Raw genomic sequence first — 25,892 nt, forward strand, 5'->3', positions numbered from 1 at the left:
TGCTTACATGAGCCTGAAATTCCTGCCATCTAGTGCTAACAAACATTAGATTTATAGTAGATTAAGAGAAAGAATGGGAATTTATTCAGGCATGAAAAAAGTATCACTGAAACTGAACCCCTTGAAATCTCAAGTTCTATGTTTGTCTCTGCTATATCAATGTGGCCTATGTTTAAAATTTTAAATATATAATCATCCTCTTTTATAACTTCCCCAATTTTTTTAAAAAGTAATCTCTGCACCCAACATGGGGCTTAAACTCACAACCCAAAGATCAAGAGTCTCATACTCCACCAACTGAGCCAGGCAGGCATCCCTATAACTTCTCAAATTTTAATGAAAATTTCATCAAAGTTATGTCAAGAGGCAGCCTGATGACATATATAAGGTCCTTTTAAGAGATAGGAAACATATATTTTTGTGAAAGTTATTGTTAGTCATGCACTCACAGGACAGAAAGGGCTAGGCTTCCATCAGCTGAATAATTCCTTTAACTAGAACTGTGATGTTGAAGAAGTAGCATCTAACTGATTCTCAAAGTTGTTTATTTAATCCAGTGGATGATTTTAATTATATTCAATTAAACAAGAGTTAAATATTGCTAAAGGAACTGTTTCTTATTCTAAGTGCTGTGGAGGATAAAATGAAAATGTAATTTCCAGACCTAGAATCTTGTCCTTCTTCAGTCACTTCTCGTGACTGGGGAGGCAAGTCATATAAATACACAAAGCTCTTTAACAATAACACAAGTGTACCAGATCATCTGATTATATAAGTAGTTATGTCTTGTAGACAGAGCTCTGGAGAAGAGATGTGATCTAGAAAGACTAAGGAAGGCTTTGTGGGAGAATGGAGATTGGACCCAGATTTAGAGTGGCAGAGAACAAAGAGAAAGTGCATGTTAGAAAAGAACAAGAACAAGGGTTGGGCATTAGGAACAAGTATGTTATGTTTGGGGGTATCTGAGAGACAGTGGCTAGGCAGAGTTTGTGTTGGACAGTAATAGGCAGTTACAGAAGTATCTTTCAGAAGTTTTCTTTGCCTGGGCCTTAATTTAAGTAGTTAAGATGAATAAAAATTGCATTTTTATAATGGATGGAGGTGAAGTTTCAAGAATATAAAACTTCTTTCTTTGTTAAACATAATTGTAGTTTACTAGTATGTGGTAAGTATTGCCCAAAAGTCACCAGATGCCTTCTACTCAGCTGTTGAACCTAAGGTTCTAGGTTCTTAAAGTCTGTTAATTATCCTTCAGACTGGCTTTCCTCCTTTGACCTTGCCTTTCCCTTGCTAAGTACAAATGTTAACAACATCAAAATTGTACACTCTAAATATAGAAACTTGTTGTAGTTGATTGTACCTCAATAATGTTATAAAGATATAAATTCATACTTAGACATGTTATAGTCAAACTTAAGAACACCAAAATCAAAAAGATCATAAAAGCAGCCCTGAAGAACAAGGTCATCCATACAGAACAGCAGCTGCAATAACAACAGTTACCAGAAGACAGCATAATAGTATCTTCAAAGTGCTGAGAAGAATATAGAATTTAATACCTAGAGAAACTGTCTTTGAAGAAGAAAGTGAAATATATTTCTAGGCAAGCAAAACAGATTTTACTAACAAAATACCCTTACTAGGAAAATTCTAGAGTGTACTTTTAGTAGAAAGAAGATAATTTCAGAAGTAAGGTCTGAGATAGTGATAAAAGAAGTGATTAAAAAAAAAGAAGAGGATAATGGCAAAGTGTGGGTACATCTAAGTAAACCTTGACTACAAACTAAAAAAAAATGTTTAATTCGTGGGAGTTAAAAAGTATCAAGATAGAATTGAAATATAACAAGGAGGAAGTGATAGGATTAAAAAACAAATTTTGAAAAATATTTTTGAGAACATACTTAAGATACAGAGACATAAAAAGGTTAGAAAAGATGTATAAGCAAATAGCAAAAGAAATGGATAAGGCTATATTACTATAATACCAATAGACACTATGTCATAAAGCATTGCTAGAGATAAAGAAGATAATTACATATTGCAAGAATTGTATTTACCAGGAAAATGTACTAATTCTAAACGTGAATGCAGTTAGTAACATGGCTTCAAAACATGAAAGACAAATTTATAGCATTATTATGCAAAGAAAATAGAAAAATTTATCAAAATAGTAGGAGTCATTAAAACATTTCTTCTTATAATTGTTAGATCAAAAAGGTAAGTCAATAAGCTCATATATATTATAGGATTTAAGTAATAGAATTGTCAGTATTGATAGAATGAATATGTATATTCATCAACACTGGGAGAATTCCCATTTCTTCAAGCACAAATGGAGCACTTATAAAGACTGGTCAGTCTTAATAAATTTTTAAAGTCTGGACATCTTATACCATATTTTTCTAGTTGATTAGAATTAGACACAAATTAGAATTCAATTTTAGAACTATTAAAAAACCTCACGTATTTGGAAATTAATATCAGTTACATGAAATGAACATATTTTAATTGAAATTAAATTAAGTTTTTATTCCAGCATAGTTAATGTGTAGTGTTACATTAGTTTCAGGTGTATAATATAGTGATTCAACACTTAATCAGTGCTCAAGATACATATACTTTTTTTTTAAGATGCTATTTATTTATTTATTTGTCAAAGAGAGAGAGCACAAGCAGGCAGAGCGGCAGGCAGAGGCAGAGAGAGAAGCAGGCTCCCCACTGAGCAAGGAGCCGGATGCGGGACTTGATCCCAGGACCCTGGGAACAGGGCCTGAGCCAAAGGCAGAGGCTTAACCAATTGAGCCACCCAGACGTCCCAAGATACATATACTTTTAATCCCCTTCACGTGTTTTACCCATTCCCCTACCTACCTCCCCTCTGGTCACCACTCTCTGTAGTTAAGAGTCTGTTTTTTGGTTTGTTTCTTTTTTGTGTGTGTGAAATGAGCAAAGTTTTAAAAGAATTTATCTTGTCCAAGAAGAAATAAAAAGAAAGAAAATAAATAAAAACCTTGTCCAAAAGAAATAAAAACCAAATGTCTTTAACCATTAAGGAAATAGAATCACTTAAAAAATTCTCCACAAAGAAATACCATGTCTAATTTTTCAGTTTTGTCAAATAAAGAACAGTTAATTCTATGCCTAATGCAGATTCACAGTAAAGAACTAATTCATTCATTAAAAAAAGACCAAGAAAACCAAAGACACCATGAGTAAGACTACAGTTATATATGCAAAAAAAATACTTAAAATATCAGTAAATGAAATCCAGCTGTGTATGAAAAAGATCATTGTTAAGTGAGCAAAGGTGAATGGTTCTATAGTATGTGTACACACATACCCCAGGTCTCCTGGAACATTGTTGACTATATCCTCCAGTGACCGTCACTTCCTGGGGTAACTCAAAGGGGTCTAGTAGGATTAGGCATTAGGCACTGGCAGAAAAAACCATTGCTCTATAGGACTTTTAAGATGCATGATTGGGAAAATCTTGGTCTTATGGCATGATCAAGGCTGGAGCTCAAGCCTTTCTGTCTGATGTAACAAAATTTTAGCCTTCTTCCCTATTTTTCCATCTTAGCAACTTTCAGTTAGGAGAATAGTGGCCTATCTCTCAAGACCCCCATAACTGAAGTTCTAGGGTCAGCTTTGTGGTTACAGCTATGCAGTGTGGTACTTCAACAGAATTGACTATCTTGTGGTTTCTATGGTGATGATGCTGCAAGGGATCAGTCTTAAATAAGTCAATCCTTAGTTCTCATAAAACAGTATTCTACCCCCTGCAAAATGCAAGGTTGATTTTACACTTGAAAATCTGTTGAGTGTCCAGATAAACATTAAGCATGATCATCTCACTGACCCTGCTTCCTCCCAGAGGACTAGGTCAGACTGTCCTTTTTTTTTTTTTTTTTTAAAGATTTTATTTATTTATTTGACAGACAGAGATCACAAGTAGGCAGAGAGGCAGGCAGAGAGAGAGGAAGGGAAGCAGACTCCCCGCTGAGCAGAGAGCACGACGCGGGGCTCAATCCGAGGACCCTGGGATCATGACCCGAGCCAAAGGCAGAGGCTTTAACCCACTGAACCACTCAGGTGCCCCTCAGACTGTCCTTCTAGCAGTGATCACAATTGAAATGAAACTCTTATTTGTGTAATTGTTTAGTATCCATTGTCCCAAACAGACCGTTTTCTCCATCAAGGCAGAAATTCCACCTATATTGTTAACTGTTATAATCTCAGTATTTAACAGTGAACCTGGTACATGATATATGGGATCATTGAGAATATGTTGGGTGAAAGAATAAATGGGTAGAAGGTTGAACTGAATGACTTGGATTCCTCCATTGATCTCGTACTCTATAGAAGGACATTTATTCTTTCCTCCTGTAATGATTTCCCCAAGCATGAAGTTTTGCTAAGATTAGTGATCTGTACTGGTAGTTGAGGCTGAATATGGAAGAGAGACTTCACAAAAACCATCTGAGTATTGTTTCTGTGTCCATTCAACTGATGGAAATACACAGCCTTATGTGCTGCTGGTAGAATAGAGGAGACACTTGATTACAGGCAGAGACCGTATGCCCTCAAATTCTCAAGAGTGTCCAGGAGCTGTATGTCAGTCTTCCTTCCCATCCTCATTCCTTTTCTTTCTTCTCTCCCTGTTATATTCTGTCAGAGAATTTCCCTCAGTGTGTGTTGGAGATCTCTGATCAAGAGGTGTTGGAATGGTATACTGCCAAAGACTTTATCGTGGGGAAACCACTCACTATCCTCGGGAGAACCTTCTTCATCTATGATTGTGATCCTTTCACTCGACAATATTACAAAGAAAAGTTCGGAATCTCTGATTTACCACGTATTGATGTGAGCAAGAAGGAGCCACCACCCGTGAAACCGGTAATGGAACACTAGTTCCGAGTATTGTGAGAATTAATCTTTTGATACAGAGGTTTAAGAAAAAGAATAAAAATCGAGTCATGTGAATACCCAATAAAAAATGGGCAAAGCATAGCATACAGATCACTTCACAGAAGAATTCAGATGGCTAATGAATATATGAAAAGACCCTCCTCCATGCTCAGTGCAGAGTCTGGCTTCAGATTCTTTCTCCCTCTCCTCTGCCCCTCCCACTTGTGCTCTCTATTTCTCTCTCAAAAATGAATAAATAAATATTTAAAAATAAGAAAAGACCCTCAACTGATAATCAAAGAAAATAGAAAATAATGAGGTCTTGGATCTATTTGATTTTAAAAGACTCACGATACCCAGTGTTTGCCCTGATGTGATGAAGTGGACATTTTCTTCCTTTTTTTTAAAAAGATAGATTTATTTATTTATTTATTTATGTGACAGAAAGAGACACAGTAAGAGAGGGAACACAAGCAGGGAGAGTGGGAGAGGGAGAAGCAGGCTTCCTCCTGCCAAGCAGAGAGCCATTCTGGGGCTCAATGCCAGGACCCTGGGATCATGACATGAGCTGAAGGTAGCCACCCAGGCTACCCAGGCCACCCAGGTGCCCCTCTTTTTTTTTTTCTTTTAATTTTTAAAAATAATCCCTACACCCACTGTCAGTCTCAAACCCACAACCTTGAGACCAAGAGCCGTATGCTCTACTGACTGGGCCAGCCAGATACCCTGAACTGGTCATTTTCAGATTCTGTTAATAGGAGAGCCAATAGGAAAACCTTTTTGGAGGGCAATGTCATCATTTTAATTTTTTCAAAGTAAGATATTACCTATCCCTTTATCTAGAAAATCTGGTTTGGGGACCATGAAACAGGATGTGTAAGGATGTGTATTTTAGCATTACTTATAATAAAGTGTAGGAGATTGGCAGAATAAACTCTAGTACAGCAAGAAGACTGCGAGACTATAAGGCTGGTTAAACAGAAAAAGAGGAAGTCAGTCTCTGCAACGTGGAAAACTGTCCATCACATTTGTGGGTGAAAGCGTTTATGTGCTTTGGCCCTGTTTGTGTAAATTTTTGCATATAGCATCTGCTTACACTTGCCAAAGGGAGTACCTGGAGAGCCTATCCCGCCACGCTGTTCACTGTGGGGAGTTCCACATGTGAGCATAGGGAGGTGGGGGGGGAGTGTGAGATGACAAAGGACCTTTCTTTTTATACTTTGTGTGCTTTTAATTTCTCTTCTTATACCAAACCTTGTATTGCTTTTATAATTTTAAAATTTTGACTAAAAAAGACATCTCTTAAAATTCCAGACTGCTAGGGCGTTTCACTGTTCCCTGCCTATTTATTTGACCCTTTTACTTAAAAACTAATGGGGAGCAAACAGAAGCTGATTAATAAATATGTTGGAAAATGGCTTTCTTTCATTGCCACGTAGCTTTCCTTAGAATTATACTGAACCCAGAAATCTGGTTCTGTGTACCACAGAGTCCACTCTGATCTAAGAGTAAGGTCGTGGTGCTTCTCAGTGCACCCACACACTAACCGGATAGACTTGAGCCTTCGGAGGGATTCAGCCAAAGGATTCTAAAATTCTTTGAATTTTAGAAATTCAAAGAAGAATTGCGTGTGGAGGTTCCTGGGTGGCTCACTCGGTTGAGCGACTGACTCTTGATTTCAGCTTAAGTCATGATTTCAGGGTCATGGGATGGAGCCCCACGCAGAGCTCTCCCCTGAGCGTGAGTCTGCTTGAGATTCTCTCTCCCACCCCGCATACTTGCATGTTCTTTCTCTCTCTCTTTCAAAAAAAAAAAGAAAAGAAAAGAAAAAAAAAACCCAAAGCAAAAAAAGAATCTCATGTGTTAAAAATGACACATTATCCAGCAAATTCAAGAAGTACGTGATGTGTTAAGATAGCACCGAATCACAGCCTGCAAGCACCGGTGCCTGTCCCACACCTTTGGGTCCGGAGCAATGCATCCAGCCTCTTTGGTCTGTGGCCTGTATATGAAATTGGGTGTTAATACCTGTGGCCTGTCTTTATATATATTACCCCTCTGTGTGTAAAATAAGATCATGGCCCTTTCTTCTCAAAAGAAAGATGTGAACAGAAGGTGAAATTACAGAATTCCTCCAGCACAGAAAGAAATTTGAGAGGAAAGAATTGAGAGGAAGGTGCTCAGAGGCTTCCCTCCCTATTCCAAAATTCTTTAGCCTCTACTGTCGAGCCCCAGCTGGGCTCATAGTGTGTTGGTACAGAAGCAGAGGAAGTTAGGATCCCACCACTGTGTACTCCTGCCTGGTCTCTAGAGTAACTCAGACATTCAGGGTGTGGCGTCTCACCCAGAATCCCTCCATCCATGGCAACTTGTATGTGCATTGAGTCATGGTTTCGCATGTAGAGCAAGTTAGGTCATTGTGCATCTGCTGGAGGCACCAGTCATCTTTCTGCCATGATGGTCACATTACAGCCCAGGAGGTGGGCGAAGAGGCAGTGTTCCAGGCACTACGCCTTGGATGAGCAGAGTAGTCACAAGCTTTTGAGAGCGTACCAGTCACAGATGGACCGTATAGACTAATCTGTCAACGTGTTTCAATACAACGTATGAAAAGATTTGGGGAAAGTATCTATATGTGAAAAGTGTGGAATAAGCTGACTTTGCTGAGAACGCCTAGTAAAAAGGAGTCAAAGGGAAATAACTCTTCTGCAGTCCACATCGAGGAGAGGAAAACGGCTGCTGAACTCGAGTTTTTAGACCAAGAAATCCTACCAGATTAGAGTGATGCTTTCAGCTCTTCCTGAGGCCTGATTGAAAAATAAAAGTTAATCCTGTACTTTCACACTAACTCACCAAATAACCGTCATAGCAGAAGTTTGGTTTCTTAAGTTTGCTTTTTTGCTACAAGAGTCCTAATTGGACAAGGGAGTCTGAGTTCTCAGTAAAGAATGGCTGTCGTCCCTGTTTTGTGCAGCTAACGTCAATAAATAAAAATACTAGAAATACAGAGATAAATAGGGAAATAGTAGCACGAACCAAGTCCTGCCCTCCTCCACGCACGCACGCAACACGCACACACCCTAGAACAAAGAAGTCACAGACACTTGGGTTTGTCCACAGTAGGATGACCACAAGGGTCAGGATTGGGACCAGGAGTAGGGCCAGGTCCTGCTTTGGCGGTCCTATCAGCAACTCACGAGTCCCTCCTTAACCATAGTTTTGCTTTCCATGGTTTCAGTTACCCATGGGCAACCGCGGTATGGAAGCAGATGAGCCTCCTCCTGATGTATCATCAGAAGGCCAACAGTAGCCTCACACTATGTCAAAACACTATGTCATTCACCTCACTTCATCTCATCACGTAGGCATTTTGTCATCTTATGTCATCACAAGAAGGGGGAGTGTTGTACAGTAAGGTATTTTGAGAGAGAGAGCACATTCACATAACTTTTATTACAGTATGTTGTAATTGTTCTATTTTATTAATTATCATTGTTAATCTCTTACCAGGTCTAATTTATAAGTTGAATTTTATCAAAAGTATGTCTGGGAAAAAGCATAGTAAATATAGGGTTCAGTCATCCACTGGGGGTCTTGGACCTTTTGCCCAAGGGGGCACTGCTGAACTTTCCTTTCACTCTGAGGGTTACTCTAGCATCCTCAGTCACTCCTATGAGCAGGGATCATGATGTAAAGTTTACATATAAAAAGGAATGGAAGATGCAATGTTTTATTTTCTAACTACAGTACATTTGCATATATAGAAATTGCTTTTGAATAAGTGTCTTCTAGATTTCTAAAAAAGAAAGTTACCTTTAGTGTAATTTTAACACAAATTTTTCCTTTAATATAATTTATTACTTTACTTCTTATATTTCTCCAGGAGCTACCTCCCTATAATGGCTATGGACTCATTGAAGACTCTGCTCAGAATTGCTTTGTTCTCATTCCAAAGGCTCCGAAAAAAGATGTTATTAAAATGCTGGTGAACGATAACAAGGTGCTTCGTTATTTGGCTGCACTGGTGAGGATGACTTCCATATAGTAAGATTCTGTTCTGTCTCAGCACTGTGCCCAGTTGTCCTTTCCATCTGGAAAGCTGTAGAGTAACAGGGGTCAGAGTTGTATGTTATTTAAACAGCCAGGCGACCCAGTCCCCAGCCTTTGGGCAGGTTGGAGAGTATTAGCGGTAGTGCCCTGATCCAAGACCTAGCTCTAGTCCTAGCTCCTGTAAACCTCATTCTTAGACCAGTAATCTCTCTCTACTACCCCTCAAATTTTGACTGACCTTCTTGCTTTTTTAATTAAGTAATTATGAAAGCCTGACAGAATCAAATTATTTGTGTACTTGTGTACAACCGAGTGTACTGTGATTTCCTTGAGGGTAGGGCCCATATCTTACTACTTTTTATCATTACTTGTGATATCTAGCTTGATGTATTTTATATTTCTTAAATGTAATGGAATTCTACCAATTTAATAGATACTGCCTTTGAGGGGTCATATGGCTAGTGGATTAAGAGCATGGGTTTGGAAACAGACATAAATTTAAATCCTGAATATTCTACTATTGGTTGAGTTACCTGAGGAGAATTACTGATAGGAATTCAAAGGATAATATCTTTAAAAATGGAAAACATACAAAAATAGGAATATCAGCATTTTATTTAGAAATACGGATATAAATAGAAATTGAAATAAGTTACTTCTGGGAATAGGAGTTGGAAGTGTGGGAGATGGGCCAAGTGATTTTTCAAACTGTGTGCATATATTTGGAAAAATAAATATTAAATCAAGACATAGTTGACTACGACATTTTAGCAAGATCTTAAACAAAGCTTTAAATAAAAAGGGAGTTCTAGTAAACTCTAGGCCAACTAGCATACTCCATACCATAAAAATTCTGATTAATGAATATTTTTACATTAACAAGTTCTCTCAGTTGGGAGGACTTTCTAGGTTCTGTCAGCAGTCTGTTTCTTGACCTGGGCGGTGGTTCCATGAGTGTTCACTTAATGAAAATTCTTTGAATTGTACATTTTAGTTTTTGCAGTTTTTCTTTATGTGTGTTATAGTTCACAGTGAAAAGTGTATACAAATATAGAATAAAATACGCTAAGCCCAGACAGTGGGTTGGGGCCTAAGTGAAAATATGGCTAGTGACAAATCTGGGCCTCAGAGTGCCAGTGGAGGGATTGCGGGAAGCTCGAGAAGAATGTAAGAACGTGACTTGAACAGTGGTCTCCACAGCAGCAGGCTTGGCCTTCCAAGAAGCCTGCAGATAGCTTATACTCCATGGATGCTGTGAAGAAAATACTCCAGCCTCTGCTCATAATTTATGAGGAATGCACCTATTTTATAGTTCCTGATATTTTTATATGGACTTTGTAGGGCATAGAACATGTGTATGTAGAAGAATAGATGTTGAATTATTCATCACGCACTTAACAAATATTACAGAACGACTTTGGGCTTGGCATAGTTCTGGGCATTGAGGGTACAGTGGAAAACAAGACAGAACAATCTCTGGCCTCATGGAGCTTACATTCCAGTTGAGGATACTCGAGTCAAGTAAACACATCATCAAAGAACAAGCGGTAAACATGCTGTGCAAAGTAAAGCAGGAGATAGAGTGATGGCAAGGGGCTCATTTAACAGGAAAATAAGGCAAATGGAGGGGAGAAGGCACACAACTGAGTAGAGACCTGAATGAAGGACTGAGGGGGCCAGTCAGCTGCATGTCTATGGGAACTGCAATTCATGCAGGGGCATTGCACAGGGAATGGAGGGCAGAGAGACAGGAAGGAAGATGGGATCAGGCACCCACTCACAGCTTTGTAGCCAGTGGCTTAACAGAGCCAGCGGGCTAGAACAGTGGGAGTAGTCATCCATGGTGCAGGTAACAGGAGTGTAGATAATATGTCTGCAGACAATTTAAAGATAAACCCCAAAGTTGATGTGCTTCTTACTCTCATTGTATGCCTGTAATTCTAAATATCGGCAACATAATACCCATCCTCATGGAGACCATGCCTCCATACAGTAGAATTTCAGTTACTACATGTGGAGGAGAGGAAGGTGATAACAAATTACCATTAAGCACTCTCCACAGCAATAATTGTTGCAGAGAAGATCCATCAGTGGATGCTAAAATTACTAGAAAATATTTGAGGAGAAACAGGATTTTCATCATTTCAACATGTGTTTCTTAAGATAAAATATTTATCAACTACAAAGGGGAAGGTGGTAATTTTTAAAGGGAGAAACCCAGAATTTATCTTCTACCCACATGACCAAAGTCAACATCACCAATAATGAGATCCATCAATATCACGAACTCCTTGGTGTACTTTGAGAACGACAAGAAATTTTTTTCTGTAGTATTTTTGCCAAAGATGTAAAAATGAGATGCACAAGGGACATTCAACTTTTGAAGAAAAGTGTCAAGGTCATGAAAGGTCAAGGACAGAATGAGGAACTGTCACAGATTAGAGGAGATCAAAGAAAAAGAACAACTTAACACAATGTGAGATCCTGGGTAGGATTCTAAGTCAAAAAAACCTAAGTGAAAAACAGGTAAAATTTGAATAAGAACTGTGATTTATTTAATACTATTATGCCCTTACCATTTACCATTCCTGTGGTACCATTACTCTGGGTCTGGTAATTGTACAGTGACTATGTCAGATGCTAAGTTGTGAGGAGTATGTGAAAATTCTCTTATTGTTCATGTAACTTTACACTTAGTTCTAAATAAAAACATAAAGAATTTTTTTTTTAACTTTTAAAATACTCCTGCTAGGGTGAACCAATGTCCCTCCCTTTCCACCCCCTTGGTACAGCCCAGCCCGCCTCTGTGCTCAGAATTTCATATTTTATTCAGTGTGACGAGAATCCTCTGGAGGTTTGAGAGCAGAGGAGTGATGTGATTTGATTTTTATGACTATATTGTGGATGTTTGTTTAACAGTTTTTTATTGTTAGAATGTCTAATCAAAAAAGTTTGGAGACTCTTAGATTAGGGAATGGTATGAAGAAATTATTTGATTAAGAGGAAACCCAGTGACGTTCTTTGATAAACAAATTATTATACAAGAAATTCCATGTTGTAAATGAAAAGATATGTGCTGAAGTTGCAATTTGAGGAGACTTTAGTCAAGAACAAGCATGTCTGTATTTAGACTTGCTCAATCTGGAATTGGTTTCTTAGGGTTATGTGATCACTCTCAGTGATTTATGTAGGAACAGTCTTATCTACAAGATAGTTTCTCAAAATCAATTTCAACTCTACGACATGTATTGCTCATTCTTCTTTCTTAAATTTTCTTTTAAAAATTATATATAAAAATTGATTTGTTTAAAGAACTAAACTTGCATAACCACCTTAGTGTCTATGAAACTGAATATGTCAGCCAAGAGGTCTCAAACTGTGGGCAGCCTGTGGGCAGAATGTAGCCCACATGTTTTGTTTGGTGCACACAGGGCTTTAAAAGAGTTCAGATCAACATTTTAAAATCAGGGTGGTTTTTTTTCCCCAGGTTTTTGCTTAAATTCCAGTTAGTTAACACACAGTGTAATATTAGTTTCAGGTATAGAATTTCGTGATTCATCACTTACATACAACACTGGTTTTCTGTCTTCCCTTGAGAAATGGGAAGATCCCCAGCATTGGGCTTACATTTGCACAAGACAGCAGCCAGTCAGAGTTGAGTTGAGGTAGCCTCCTTTAGATGAGGCATGTCCTTTCCAGGCCACCACAGTCTCCCCAAACCCCCGCCCAGTACTGTTCCCTTACATTATACTTTGTATATTGGGTTTATATTATATTTTATTATTTTTAAAAGATCTCATTTTTTTTTTTATTTGACAGAGAGAGAGAGAGAGAGAGCACAAGCAGGGGGAGTGGCAGGCAAGGGAGAGGAAGAAGCAGGCTTCCCGCTGAGCAGGGAGTCCACAATGTGGGGCTTGATCTGACCTGAGCCAAAGGCAGATGCTTAACCAGCTGAGCCACCCAGGAGCCCCTTTTTGGTTTATATTTGATACCTAGTCCTATAGACACTTAAGTTTTGAACATCTTGTACCTTCATAATAACTTCCTTTCTCCTCCTTCCTAGGAATCTCCCATCCCAGAAGACAAAGGCCGCCGATTTGTCTTCTCTTATTTTCTTGCCAGTGACATGATCAGTATCTTTGAGCCACCCGTCCGCAATTCTGGCATTATTGGGGGCAAGTACCTTGGCAGAACTAAAGTTCTTAAACCATCCTCGACCACGGAAAACCCCATCTACTATGGCCCGACTGACTTCTACATTGGTGCTGTGATTGAAGGTAGGTGTAAGCACAGCTTAGCCTTTCCTACCGGCCAAGTGAATGGGTTCTTCTTAGTGGGAATTTAATTCGTTTAACTTGTAAGAGAGAGTTAGACTGCATTCCACCTGAACTAATATTCTTGTATATGTGACACAGTGTCTTAATCTCCTTTTGTGTCAGTTAAACTGTAAGTTGGTCACATTCATGGGCCATAGGTGTAGAGCCCAAGCTTCCTGAACACTGAGCAAACTATTGCACATTTGTTTAGAGAGCTATGGAAAGTTCATTCATCTAGGTCACAGACCTATCTGTGACCTTGTCATTAGAAGATCGGTCTTGTTTTACCCCTAACAGCAGGATTAGAACCATAACCAAGCTAAGTGTATTTCTACCCTCTCCCCAGTGTTTGGCCACCGGTTCGTCATCTTTGACACAGACGACTATGTTTTGAAGTACATGGAGAGCAATGCTGCCCAGTATTCACCAGAAGCACTCTTGTCCATCCAGAACCGTGTTCAAAAGCAAGAAGCTGCTGCAACAGAATTGGAAAAGTATGTTTGATCATCTAAGGTCCAGTTTGGCTTTGATACTTACAAGGTATTTAGGAAGTAGTTCTTGATAAAATGAACAGGTAACCACATTTTAGATTTCAGATTTCCCTCACCAAATGGGAGTTATCACACATACACAGAAGGTTCTCTGGGTTCGTTTTAATAACTAGTAACTTAGAACTTTTTCAACTTTATTTATCTAGCAAATAATTATTGAATGCCTAATATGTATCAGACACTATCACTAGGCCCTTGGGCTTTTATCAGTCGACAGAATAGAAAAGAAGTTGCTGCTCTCATGGAGTTGACCTCCTAAGCGGTAGGAGAGGGAGACAACCAATAAAGAACACAGGTAAATCATACAGTACATGAGGGGATGAATGCTATGGAAAGTGGAGAACAATAAGAATGATAAAGATTTCTGGAGGGTGATGGTAGGTAACAGTTGATGTGGGGAGCCGGGCACACTTTGAGAAGGTGACAGAGAGCAAACACTTGAAAGAAAAGGAGTCAGGCATGTGACTATTTGGAGGATGAGCTTTCCAGGAAGAGGGACTGGTGAGTGTGAAGCCTCAGCCTGCTCAGAGTTCTGGAAAGCAGCAGGCTGGTAAGAGCCGCAAGAGTGAGGGAGTGAGAGGAAGAGGAGGAGGTGGGATTAGACCGTAGCCCCGTAAGATGGAGATCCTCTAGGACCCACTGGGTCTTTGGAAAGATGTTGACTTTTCTCTGAATAAAATGGAGAGCCACTGTGGGGGTTCGCAGGAGAGGAATGGCAAGATTTGGCATGCGTTTTACAAAAACTCAGCTGGCTGCTGTGCAGAGACTAGATCAGGAGGGAGACAAGTTAGGACCATGCTATAGTACTCCAGGCAAGAGATGAGAGTGTGTGGACCAGGGGACATGGAGAAAATTCTGATTCTAGATGTATTTAGAAGGTAGAGCCAATAGGACTTGAGACAGATTGTAGAGATGATATAAGACAGTCATTATGAATGACTCAGGTTTTTGTCCTGAGCAACTGGAAGGAAGGAGTTGCCATCAACTGAGATGGAGAAGATGTGCATTGTGGGTAGTAGAGGAGGGTTTTTTTGGTTGTGGGAAGGGTTTCAGTTTTGGTTATTGTAGGATTGCTGACCACACTGACTCCATCTTTGGCCGTCCATCTTGTTCATGCCCATGCAACATACCCTCCTCAGGACTATGTGTTCCTGGCCCCATGGAGGTTAATGTCTGCCTTGATGTGATTGCAGGTGACTTGTTCTGGTCTCCCCTAAAGTACTGAACAGAAAGCCCCACTTTAGGTAGCTAGTAGAGATGGCTGGCCCACAGAAGGCCCCACTTTAGGTAACGAGTCAGATGGCTGGCCCATTGAAGACCCCACTTTAGGGAATTAGTAGAGATGGCTGGCCCACAGAAGGCCCCGCTTTAGGTGACAGCCATTAGTCAGATGGCTGGCCCACATAAGACTCCACTTTAGGGAATTAGTAGAGATGGCTGGCCCACAGAAGGCCCCACTTTAGGGAATTAGTAGAGATCCTTTGGTGCACAAATGGCGCCACTTTAGATAGCTGCCCTATGACCTCACCACCATGCCCCTTGCTCCATAAAAGCTGGGGTTTGAAGTCCTGACTATGTGGAGAAGAAGGGCAGAGAACAGCCGAGTGCTGCCTGGCTCATCCTGTCTGACTCCATCTCCCCGATCCCCCCTGTAAGTTACCCTGAAAGAAACTGTGTAAATGGCTGGAGTGGCTTGCTTTGGTTTTCAGTCTTAAAGCTCCTTTCCATTATAGAGGGTACTTTGCTGACCCCCTTCCCTCATCTAACAGTATCCTGGGTTTAAGGTATCTATCATATCCAGGTGGAGATATCAAGGAGGCCATCAGATATAGAAATCTGGCTTACAGGCAGGAGGTCTGGGCTGGGGATGTAAATGAGGAAGTTGCTGGCTTATAGATGAATTTCAAGCCACAGGACTGGGTGAAATCTCTGAGGGAGCAGTGGAAGTAGAAAAGCTCCCAGGCCCGGGCTGATGTCTTCCCACAGTAAGTGCTGAGAGAGGAGACTGGGAAGTCAGCTTGTGAGGCAGGAAGAAAAGCAAGTGGGCTTGATGGCCTGGAAGTCAGGTGAGGGATGTGCAGGCCATCTTCCCTCTGACGTGGAGCTCCGAACTCTAAAAGCAACCACACCAATCTTAATAATCGAAAGGAAAATTTACCATTCTGCAACCTTTAAAAATTTGTCAAAACATGAAAAACTCTGATGGTTCTGTATGTATAAGGAAGTGAAAAAATAGTAAAACTAATTTTTATTTAGTACACTGTAATTTAAAGGTTTTTTTGTTTTTTGTTTTTTGTTTTTTTTTTTTGACAGAGAGAGAGAAATCACAAGTAGGCAGAGAGGAGGCAGAGAGAGAGAGGAGAAAGCAGGTTCCCCACAGAGCAGAGAGCCGGACTCGGGGCTCGATCCCAGGACCCGGGATCATGACCTGAGTCTAAGGCAGAGGCTTTAACCCACTGAGCCACCCAGGCGCCCCAGTACACTGGAATTTAAAACAAAGGCGGGACACCTGAATGGCTCTCAGTTGAGCAAGCGACTCTTGGTTTCGGCTCAGGTCATGATTTCAGGGGCATGAGATCGAGCCCCTCGTCCGACTACACACTGCTGCAGAGAGTCTGCTTGAGATTCTCTCTTCCCGTCCCTCTGCCCCTTCCCCTACTTGCATGCCTACTTGCTCTAAGATAAGTCTAAAAAAAAAAAAAAAAAAAAAAACGTTGGCAACATCAAGAATTAAAGTGTTTTACTTCTTTGTAGAATAAACTTGCCGAGACAAGGTTGAACAGTGCTTGACTCATTCTTGTCACATAACCAGAGCAAATATCTTTTCTATGCCTTGGCAAACTTGCATATTCCTTTCTAATTTTGGATCAGCTTTCAACATTTTATTATTTTTGCTTTCTATGTTGTGAAATATCTCCTTGCGTTCCTTTAATAACTTCTGAGAGTTCTTTTAATGTGAAGTTTCTCGCTGCATCTGGGAGATGCTTGTCCTTTCCTTGCACCCACTGTCCTCATTCAGGCCCTAAGTTGCTCTTCTCCTAGCTTTGTGCTGTCCCCACTGGTGGTGTGTCCTAATTCCCAGTCCTCATTCCCATTCTTCTGTATCTCCATTGTGTTAGATTCAACTTCACAACCAGTGTTAGCCCTTTTGTGTCTTTGCTTCACTTTCACTTTTCTTCGCCAATTTCCTCTCTCAATGATGTATTTCAGATATACTCTGGGGTCTAGCTCTGAGCTAAAAAACAGATACCCAGAAGCCAGTCACTGACAGACTTGAAACAAATGAGATGATTGTTGGTGATCAATGTGCATGAGTTGTTTACGTGGTGGTCGGTGCACTGACCAGGCAGACAGGGAGTCTATGCTTCCTGCAATCCCTCACAGTTAATAAATGTGGTAACTGAAAGTTGAACCATGTCCTTGAGGGGCTGGGTGATTTAACAGTGTTAATGGAAATTCCCACTTATCAGAGCCTTGCAAAGGGACAGCTGCCTGTATGTCAACGAAGACAGAAGGACTCATTGTGTCAAATGGGGATTTAACAATGTGGGGGCGTCCAAGTGGGATTCCCTCCATTTCAGTGGAATGGAAAGGGCAGGGAAATCCAATGGGAGGGATTTAAGAGAGTGGGAGGATCGCAGCTACTTGTGGTGAGCACTATGTTGTGCACCTGAAACTGTATGTCAACTCTGCAGAAATAAAATTAAAGAAAAAAATAATGTATGGGAGGAGAGGAATTTGAGACCAGAAGTATAGACCACTTTTTTGAGGAATTTTTTGTGCAAAGGGGAAGAAACATCGGCAGTAGCTGACAGAGGAACAGGAGAAGTTTTTGCTTATTTTTAAGATAAAATGAACAACAGCATGTTTATACGTACATGGGAATGATTGTGCTGAGAGGGAAATTGACAGATGTGTAAGAGGGGAGCTTTGTGGAGTATGTGTGAGAGATGGAACAAGGAACCTGGTGGGGGAATGGGCTTTAAGATAGAAGCACCAAGCATTCATCTCTGGCGGTCACTCTCAAACTTTTTGGTCTCAGAGCATCTGTATACTCCTAAAAATTAGAACCACAAAGAGTTTTTTTGTGTGTGTGGTTTATATCTATCGATATTTACCATAATGAAAATTATATCTGAGAAATTAAAAATATTCATTAATATGTTTTAAAAAATAAAAACCCTTTCCATGTTAACACAAATAATAGCATTTTATTTTAAAAAAATGCCTGAAGGTAGTATGAATCCCAGTGCCACACCTTCCATGTCTTCTAGCCATTCTGACTTTGGTTCCTAACACCTCCCATCTGATCAAGAATCTGCTCCAAGGAGATACAGATCCTTTATTTGATGAATCATTGCTAAGAATCATGGAAGGGGATCTTGAGTACTTGTCAGAACTGAATACTACTTTTGTCAAGTGTCAATCAGAGAATGATAATATTTGGAGTTAGCCATTTTCTTTCTCTGAGCCAGAAAATTAAAAAGTGCACAGGTAATTGATTATTGTCAGTATCTGAAGTTCCTTTTGGGTTTTGGGTCCTTGTTGCAGTATATGGACCTCAGACTTAGAAAAAGACAAATGCTCATAAGTCCACACCTCTACACAAAAGCCCTGTGTATTCCTATATCCTTGCTTAACCAGCATCCCCTTTTGTGCTGTCATTTTCAAGAGGAGGCCTCTCCCCTGCTCAGTGAGCTTTTTCATCCTATTTTAGTTTTAGCCACTTTTCCCATACAGACATTCCCAACTGTTCTCATTTTTTTTTCTGTTTTCTTTATGCCCCAAGCTCTTCCGTATTCAATTTGCAGTTGGTCTCAAATATGAGACCATGATCCAAGGTAAGTTCCTTCAGTTTTCTCAGTCTTCACCTTAGAGAATTCCCGAACTATTACTCCTCTTTCTTTACCTTCTTATCAAAGATAAGTAGCTCCCATTTCTCCAGATATAATTATTCTGTTTTGGGTCTGTAACCACCTCCGTTCTGACTGCTTCAGCATCCATGCTTCATAAACTGCTTCCATGAAGGTCATCAATCACGTCCAGATTTAAATGGTTTCTTGTCATTTTTTCATTAATTCAACAGATATATGAGCTTGTGGCTTGTGCCAGACCTTATCATTCATATATATATATTTGCTCGAGCAAATATATGAGTGTGTAGGGAGCTCATAGTGTATGACAGGATGGCAAAAATTTTTAGTAAGGAGACAGGTAGTAAATAGTTTAGGCTTTGTGGGCCATACCATCTCTGTTGGAACCACTCAGCTCTGCCCTTCCAGGGTGAAAGTAGCAGTCATAGGCAATGTGTAATGAAAGTGTGGCTGAATGACAATTAAACTTTCTTTAGAACAGGCAGCAGGTTGATTTTGAACTATTATAGTTTGCCAAGTCCCTGGTCTAGTGTTTAGCCTTTTTTGATTCACATGTAAGTCACTTTTTACGATCCCCCCCTTTATTTATTCTAAGACTTCTCTTAAAATTTTTTAGCAAATGGTGTTTTGCTAGTTTCAGGTGTATAATATTACTCAACTATTCTGTACATTACTGGGTGTTAATCACCATTTGTCTATTGATTTTTGTATCCTATGACCTTACTGAATTATGTATCCATTCTAGTAGGTTTTTTTTGTGGAGTTTTTAGGGTTTTCTATAAATAGTATCATGTCATCTGCAAATGTGACAGTTTAACTTCTTCCTTACCAATCTGGATGCCTTTTATTCCTTTCTCTTGTCTAATTGCTATGGCTAGCACTTCCAGTACCATGATGAATAAAAGTGGTGAGAGTGGACAATTCTTGTCTTATTCTTCATCTTAGGGGAAAAGCTCTGTTTCTTACCACTGAGTATGATATTAGAGGTAGAGATGTTGAGGGTTTTTATTGTGAATGGATATTGTACTTGGTCAAATGTTTTTACTGCATATATTGAAATAATCATATGGTTTTTATCCTTTTCTCTTATTGATGTGATGTATCACATTGATTTATGAAAATTGAGCCATGCTTGCATCCTGGGAATAAATTCCACTTGATCATGGTGAATGTTTTTTTTTTTTTTTAATGTTTTGTTGGATTTGGTTTCCTAATACTTTTTTGAGGAATTTTGCATCTATGCTCATGAGAGATATTGGATTGTAGTTTTCTCTCCCTCGCTCTTTTTTTGTAATGTTTTTATCTGGTATTGGTATCAGGGTAATGCTGGCCTTATGGAATGAATTTGGAAGCTTTCCTTGCTCTATTTTTTTTTCTTTGAAGATTTTACCTATTAATTTGTCAGAGAAAGAGATTGAGAGAGCGAGAGAGAGAGACAGACAGAGAAAGCACAAGCAGGGAGAGCAGCAGGCTGAGAGAGAAGCAGGCTCCCCACTGAACAAGGAGCCTGATGTGGGACTCGATCCCAGGATCCTGGAATCATGACCTGAGCTGAAGGCAGACGTTTAACCCACTGAGCCACCCAGGCATCCCAATTTTTTTTAATAGTTTGAGAAGAATAGGTATTAAGTCTTCTTTATTTTTTAAATTTATTTTTATTTAAATTCAACTAACAGACATATAATACATCATTAATTTTTGATGTAATGTTTAGTGATTCATTAGTTGCATATAACACCTAGTCTCCTTTAAATGTTTGGTAGAATTGGAGTGCCTGGGTGGCTCAGTCAGTTGAGTGTCTGACTGACTCTTCACTTGATCTTAGCCAAAAGGTTGTGAAGCGGTAAGTGTCCGACTCTTGATTTTGGCTCAGTTCATGATTTCAGGGCTGTGAGATTAATCCTCACATCAGGCTCCTTCCTGAGCGTGGAGCCTACTTAAGATTCTCTCCCTTTCCATCTGCTCCTCCCCCACACCACCCTCTCTTTAAAAAAGAAAAAAAAAGAAATTGGTAGGATTCATGTGAAGCCATCTGGTCCTGGACTTTTCTTTGTTGAGGGTTTTTTGGTTACTGATTCAAATTTATTGTTGGCAATCAGTCTGTTCAAATTTTTACTTCTTCTTGATTCAGTTTTGGGAGGTCATATATTTCTAGGAATTTATCTATGTCTTCTAGGTTGTTTGATTTGTGAGAGTATTATAAAAAAATTATATGTCTTTACAGTCCTTTGAATTTCTGTGGGGTCCACATCGTTTTGTTTTGTTTTTTTTAATTGAATCTGGCTAAAGGTTTATCAGTTTTGTTGATCTTTTCAAAGAACCAGTTCCTGGTTTCATTGTACCATTCTAGTTCATTTCTGCCCTAATCTTATTATTTCCCTTTATTGGTTTGGAGTTTTGTTCGATATTTTTCTGGTTTCTTTAGATTTAAGGTTAGTTTGTTTATTTGAGATTTCTCTTGCTTCTTGAGTAGGCCTGTATTGCTATAAAGTTCTTTCTTAGAACTGCTTTTGCTACATCCCAAAGATTTTAGACCATTGTGTTTTCATTTTCATTCATCTTTATGTATTTTTTATTTGCTCTTTGATTTCTTGGTTGACCTAGTCATTGTTTAGTTGCATGTTATTTAACCTCCACGTATTTGTGTTCTTTTCAGATTTTTTTTTTCTTGTGGTTGATTTCTAGTTTTATGGTATTGTGGTATTGTGGTAAAGATGCATGGTATGACTTCAGTCTTTTTGAATTTGTTGACACTTGTTTTGTCGCCAAACATATAGTCTCTCTGGAGAACATTCCATATGCACTCAAAAAGAATGTGTAATCTGTTTTAGGATGGAATGTTCTGAGTATATCTCTTCAGTCCATCTGGTCTAGTGTGTCATTCAAAGCCACTATTTCTTTGTTGATTTTCTGTTTGGATGATCTATCTGTTGATGTCAGTGAGGTGTTAAAGTCCCTTACTATTACTGCAATATTATTGTTTACTTCTTTTATGTTTGTTTTAACTGGTTATGTTATGTTGGGTGCATAAATATTTATAATTGCTATATCTTCTTGTGGGAGTATTCCCTTTATATAGTGTCCTTCTTTGTCTCCTCTCACAGTCTTTGTTTTAAAGTCTGTTTTTTCTGGGGCACCTGGTGGCTCAGCTGGCTAAGCGTCCCACTCTTGGTTTTGGCTCAGAGTTGTGAAGTGACCTCAGGGTCGTGAAATTGAGCCATATATCAGCCTCCCCCAGTCAGCAAGGAGACTTCTACCCTCTCCCTTTGCCTTTCTCCCTGCTTGTACACTCTCTCTCAAACAAATCTTAAAAAATAATAAAGTCTATTTTGTCTGATATAAGTATTGCTACTTTGGCTTTCTTTTCACTGCCATTTGGATGAGAAATGCTTTTCCATCCCTTCACTTAATTTGCATGTGTCTTTAGATCTGAAATGAGCCTTTTATATTTTATAGCCAGCGTAATATATAGGTGGATCTTGCTTTTATTTTTTATTTATTTTTAAATTTTTTAAAGTAGGCTCCATGCCCAGCGTGGAGCCCACTGTGGGGCCTAAACTCACGACCCTGAAATCAAGACCTGAGCTAAGATCAAGAGTAGGACAATTAACTGACTGAACCACCCAGGCACCACTGGGTCTTGCTTTTCTGTCCATTCCATCACCCTATGTCTTTTGATTGGAGCATAGTCTATTTACATTCAAAGTGATTACTGATGGACATGTGCTTATTGCCATTCTGTTCCTGTTTTATGACTGTTTTTGTATTTCATCTCTGTCCTTTCTTCTCTTGCGCTCTGCTCTCCTGGTTTGCTGGCTTTCTTTAGTGATATACTTGAATTCATGTCTCTTCATTTTTTGCATATCTGTTACCAGTTTTTGATTCGCGGCTACCATTAGGATTGCATATAACATCTGCAGGTAGCACTCTATATTAAGCTGATGTTCACTTAAGTTTGAACCCATTCTGAAAGCATTAAAATTTTGCTCCTCTCCCCTCCATGATTAGGTGTATGATATCCTATTTAACATCCTTTTATTTTTTTAATTCCTTAACTAATTTGTATAGATATGCTTAATTTTACTGCTTTTGTGCTTCCTTCTTTTTAAAAATCCTACTTACAGTTTTTCCTTTTCATTGGAAGAGTCCCCTTTAACATTTCATGCAGGGTTGGTTTAGTGGTGATGAATTCCATTAGCTTTTGTTTGTCTGAAAAACTCTCTATCCTTAATGATAGCCTTGCTGCACAGAGTTCTCTTGAATGTAGGGTTTTCTTCTTTCAGCTATTTGAATATATGCCTTCTGGCCTTCAGAATTGCTGCTTAAAAATTAACTGATAGCTTTATAGGGATTCCTTTGGATGTAACTGTTTTCATTTCTCTTGCTGCTTTTAAGATTCTCTTCATTATTACTTTCTGCCGTTTTAATTACTATGTGTCTTGATGTGGACTTCCTTAGGTTGATTTTGTTGGGGCCTTCCTATGCCTCCTGGTTGTAGATTTCTGTATCATTCCCCAAATTCAGGAAATTTCCAGCTATTATTTCTTCAACCACATTTTCTTCCACTTTTGATCTCTCTTCTCCTTCTGGGATTCCTATAACCTGGATGTTTCTACACTTGAACAGTATTCTTGTGTTCCTTAATCCATTTTCATTTATTATTATTTTTTCTCTCTCCTGCTCAGCTTGATTGCTCTCCTGAACTGTGTTCTCCAGGTTGCTGATTTGTTCTGCTTATTCTAGGCTAATATTTTATTTTAGTGTACCAAAGGATATGTATATATAGTGTATAGTGTATATGTATATGTTAATATATAAATTATATATATAAAATCTATATATTTTTTATTTTAGTTTTTGAGTTCTTTATTTATGTAATTGGTTCTTTTCAGTGTTTTCTGTCTCTTTGTTGAAGGTCTCACGGAGGTTATCCACTCAAGTTCAATGATACTTTATGAGCAATATTTTAAATTCTCTGTTAGGTATATTACTTATCTCGGTTTTGTTTAGCTCTCTTGCTGTGATTTTGTTCTGTTCTTTCATTTGGGATGTATTATTTGGTCTCATTTTGTCTTACTCTCTGTCTCTTGCCTTCAGCCCAGTTGTCTGCAGTGGTTCTCTTTGCTTGTTGTGGCAGTTTTTGGTCCCTTTGGTATTAGTGGGCCAGTCTGGGGCCACCTTGGGTTTGAGTTGAGACAGACCAGACATTGGCCAAAGCTGTAGTAGCACTAAACTGCAGGGTACTGAGAAACTTTCATTGGTGGGCAGGGTCTGTAGTTAGACCAGACATCTGGCCCTAGCCTACTGCTGGGGCTATAGTCCTAATGGTATGTATGTTGTGATCATTCCCTCACCCTGGAGCAGGAGTCATTTTGGAGTGGTACTCGCCCATCTGGGCTGCTTGCACCCTGCCTGGCTTGTGGCACCACTTAGGATGGACTCCTGCTGAGGTCAGGTTGGAGGGGGCAGGTTGCACTGTGCCAGCAGGTCCATGCTGATTTTCAGTATACGGGGACCTGCGGCCACAAGGGCAGGTAGGAAAACTCCTGCTCAGACCAGGATGGAAAGGTCACGTCTGCAGGAGACCCCACAGATGGGATGTGCCGTTTGCAAGCTAGGTGGAGAGTGTTTATGTTGCCCTGGTTCCCACAGGTGTCCTTGTATTTTAGGGAGGGGAGAATGTACCTGCTCATTTGTTCCTTTTTTTTTTAAATATTTTATTTGAGAGAGGGAGAGAAAGCGTGTATGAACGGGGAAGGGGTAGAGGGAGAGGGAGAAGCAAAGTCCCCACTGAGCCTGGAGCTGATGAAAGGCTCAATCCCAGGACCCTGAAATCATGACCTGAGCTGAAGTCAGCCACTTGACCAACTGAGCCCCCAGACCCCCTTCTCTTTTGTTCTTAAAGAAGTTTCCCAAAGTGTCCAGTCCCTCCAGGACACACTCTGAGATTAGTAAACAAATCTCCCTCCTTGATACCCCCTGTGTTTTTCAAACTGCTGCTTCTATGCAGGGTTCTTTGTTGTGCTGTCTCTTTAAGGGCAGAGACTCAGTTTCCTCTTGCCCTCCTGGCTCTCCCAGAGCAAAGCTGCTCTGGGATTTTTAAAGTTCCAGCTGTTAAGATCTACTGATTGTTAGGCCCCTCTGGTTTTCAAAACCAAATGCTATGGGGATTCATCTTCCCTTGTGAGTCCCCTGTGCCTGAAGTGTGGGGTCTGCCCATCTGTCCACGCTCGTGGAGTTCCTCCCTCCCACAGACAGTCCTGTGGGTCCGTTTGCTTCCCAACCACGTCTCTGCCCTTCTTATCCTCTCACTGCGGCCACTTCTCTACATTTAGCTGGGTGTATCTGTTTGACCACTCTTCGGATCATTTTTTGGGCTATTTACACTGATGTATTATCTAGGTGTATCCATGGGTTGAGGTGATCCCAGGACCCTCCTAGTCCACCATCTTCTCTGGAAGTCTTTACCACCCCCTTTTAAAAAAAACTTTTTTGAGTTCTAGAAAGTAAGAGTCTCTGATATTCCTGCTACTTCTCTGGAAGCCTATTCTTTGTATCTTTTTAATACATTTTGTCTACTGGGTTGATGTCTCTCAAGATCCTATTTTTGGTCCTCTTACTTGCTTTTGCTAAACGCTCTTGACAATCTTATTTCATTGCACAGTGTCTAAATAAGCTGCTCTCCATTCTGACCATTCTCCTGATTTTATCCTAGATTCCTGTTGGCCTTTCGATGTGTCCTCAGCCAGCTGAGTCACAGTATCTTACCATGTATACAACAAAAAAATGAGGCCGTTGTCATTTTTATTTTTGTAGCACAACTGCTTTTCCTTCTTTCTTCTTCCTTCTTTCTGTCTCATCAAGTGGAGATAGCAGTGAGTTGTGGTAACATATGTAAAGCGCCAGCATAGTGTCCGGCACACACAGGAGACAAGCAATAAATGTTAATTGCCCACTTTTTCTTAATCACATCAGTGTTCCATCTGCCTTGGTTTGAAATCTTGAAGATACCTTTGACCTCTTTTATTTTGCGCCGTGTTTAATATATTAAATTCTTTTATTCCATAATATGTCTTGCCTCTGCCTTCTATTCATTTGCCCCACCATTTCCCAATTTAAAGCACTCAGTCAGTTATGAACTGCATTTGTCCGCACATAATAACAGAATTAGCTTAACCCAGTGGAGTTTTATG

The 25,892-nt window shown here is 39.6% G+C and overlaps 1 protein-coding gene across 2 annotated transcripts in view; it reads left to right on the top strand.

Annotated features, from left to right (window-relative positions):
* Nucleotides 1-25,892, top strand: part of EFHC1 (EF-hand domain containing 1) — a 57,792-nt gene that overhangs the window by 21,650 nt on the left and 10,250 nt on the right. For both annotated transcript variants that reach the window (XM_082729358.1, XM_082729357.1), the window contains 4 exons: nucleotides 4,676-4,896; nucleotides 8,792-8,932; nucleotides 13,022-13,235; nucleotides 13,621-13,768. In XM_082729358.1, the coding sequence (XP_082585484.1) occupies nucleotides 4,676-4,896; nucleotides 8,792-8,932; nucleotides 13,022-13,235; nucleotides 13,621-13,768 (724 nt within the window). The remainder of the gene's footprint in view (nucleotides 1-4,675; nucleotides 4,897-8,791; nucleotides 8,933-13,021; nucleotides 13,236-13,620; nucleotides 13,769-25,892) is intronic.

The sequence above is a fragment of the Mustela nivalis genome (assembly GCF_964662115.1).
Source record: "Mustela nivalis genome assembly, chromosome: 5".
In the NCBI taxonomy this organism is placed as follows: Eukaryota; Metazoa; Chordata; class Mammalia; order Carnivora; family Mustelidae; genus Mustela; species Mustela nivalis.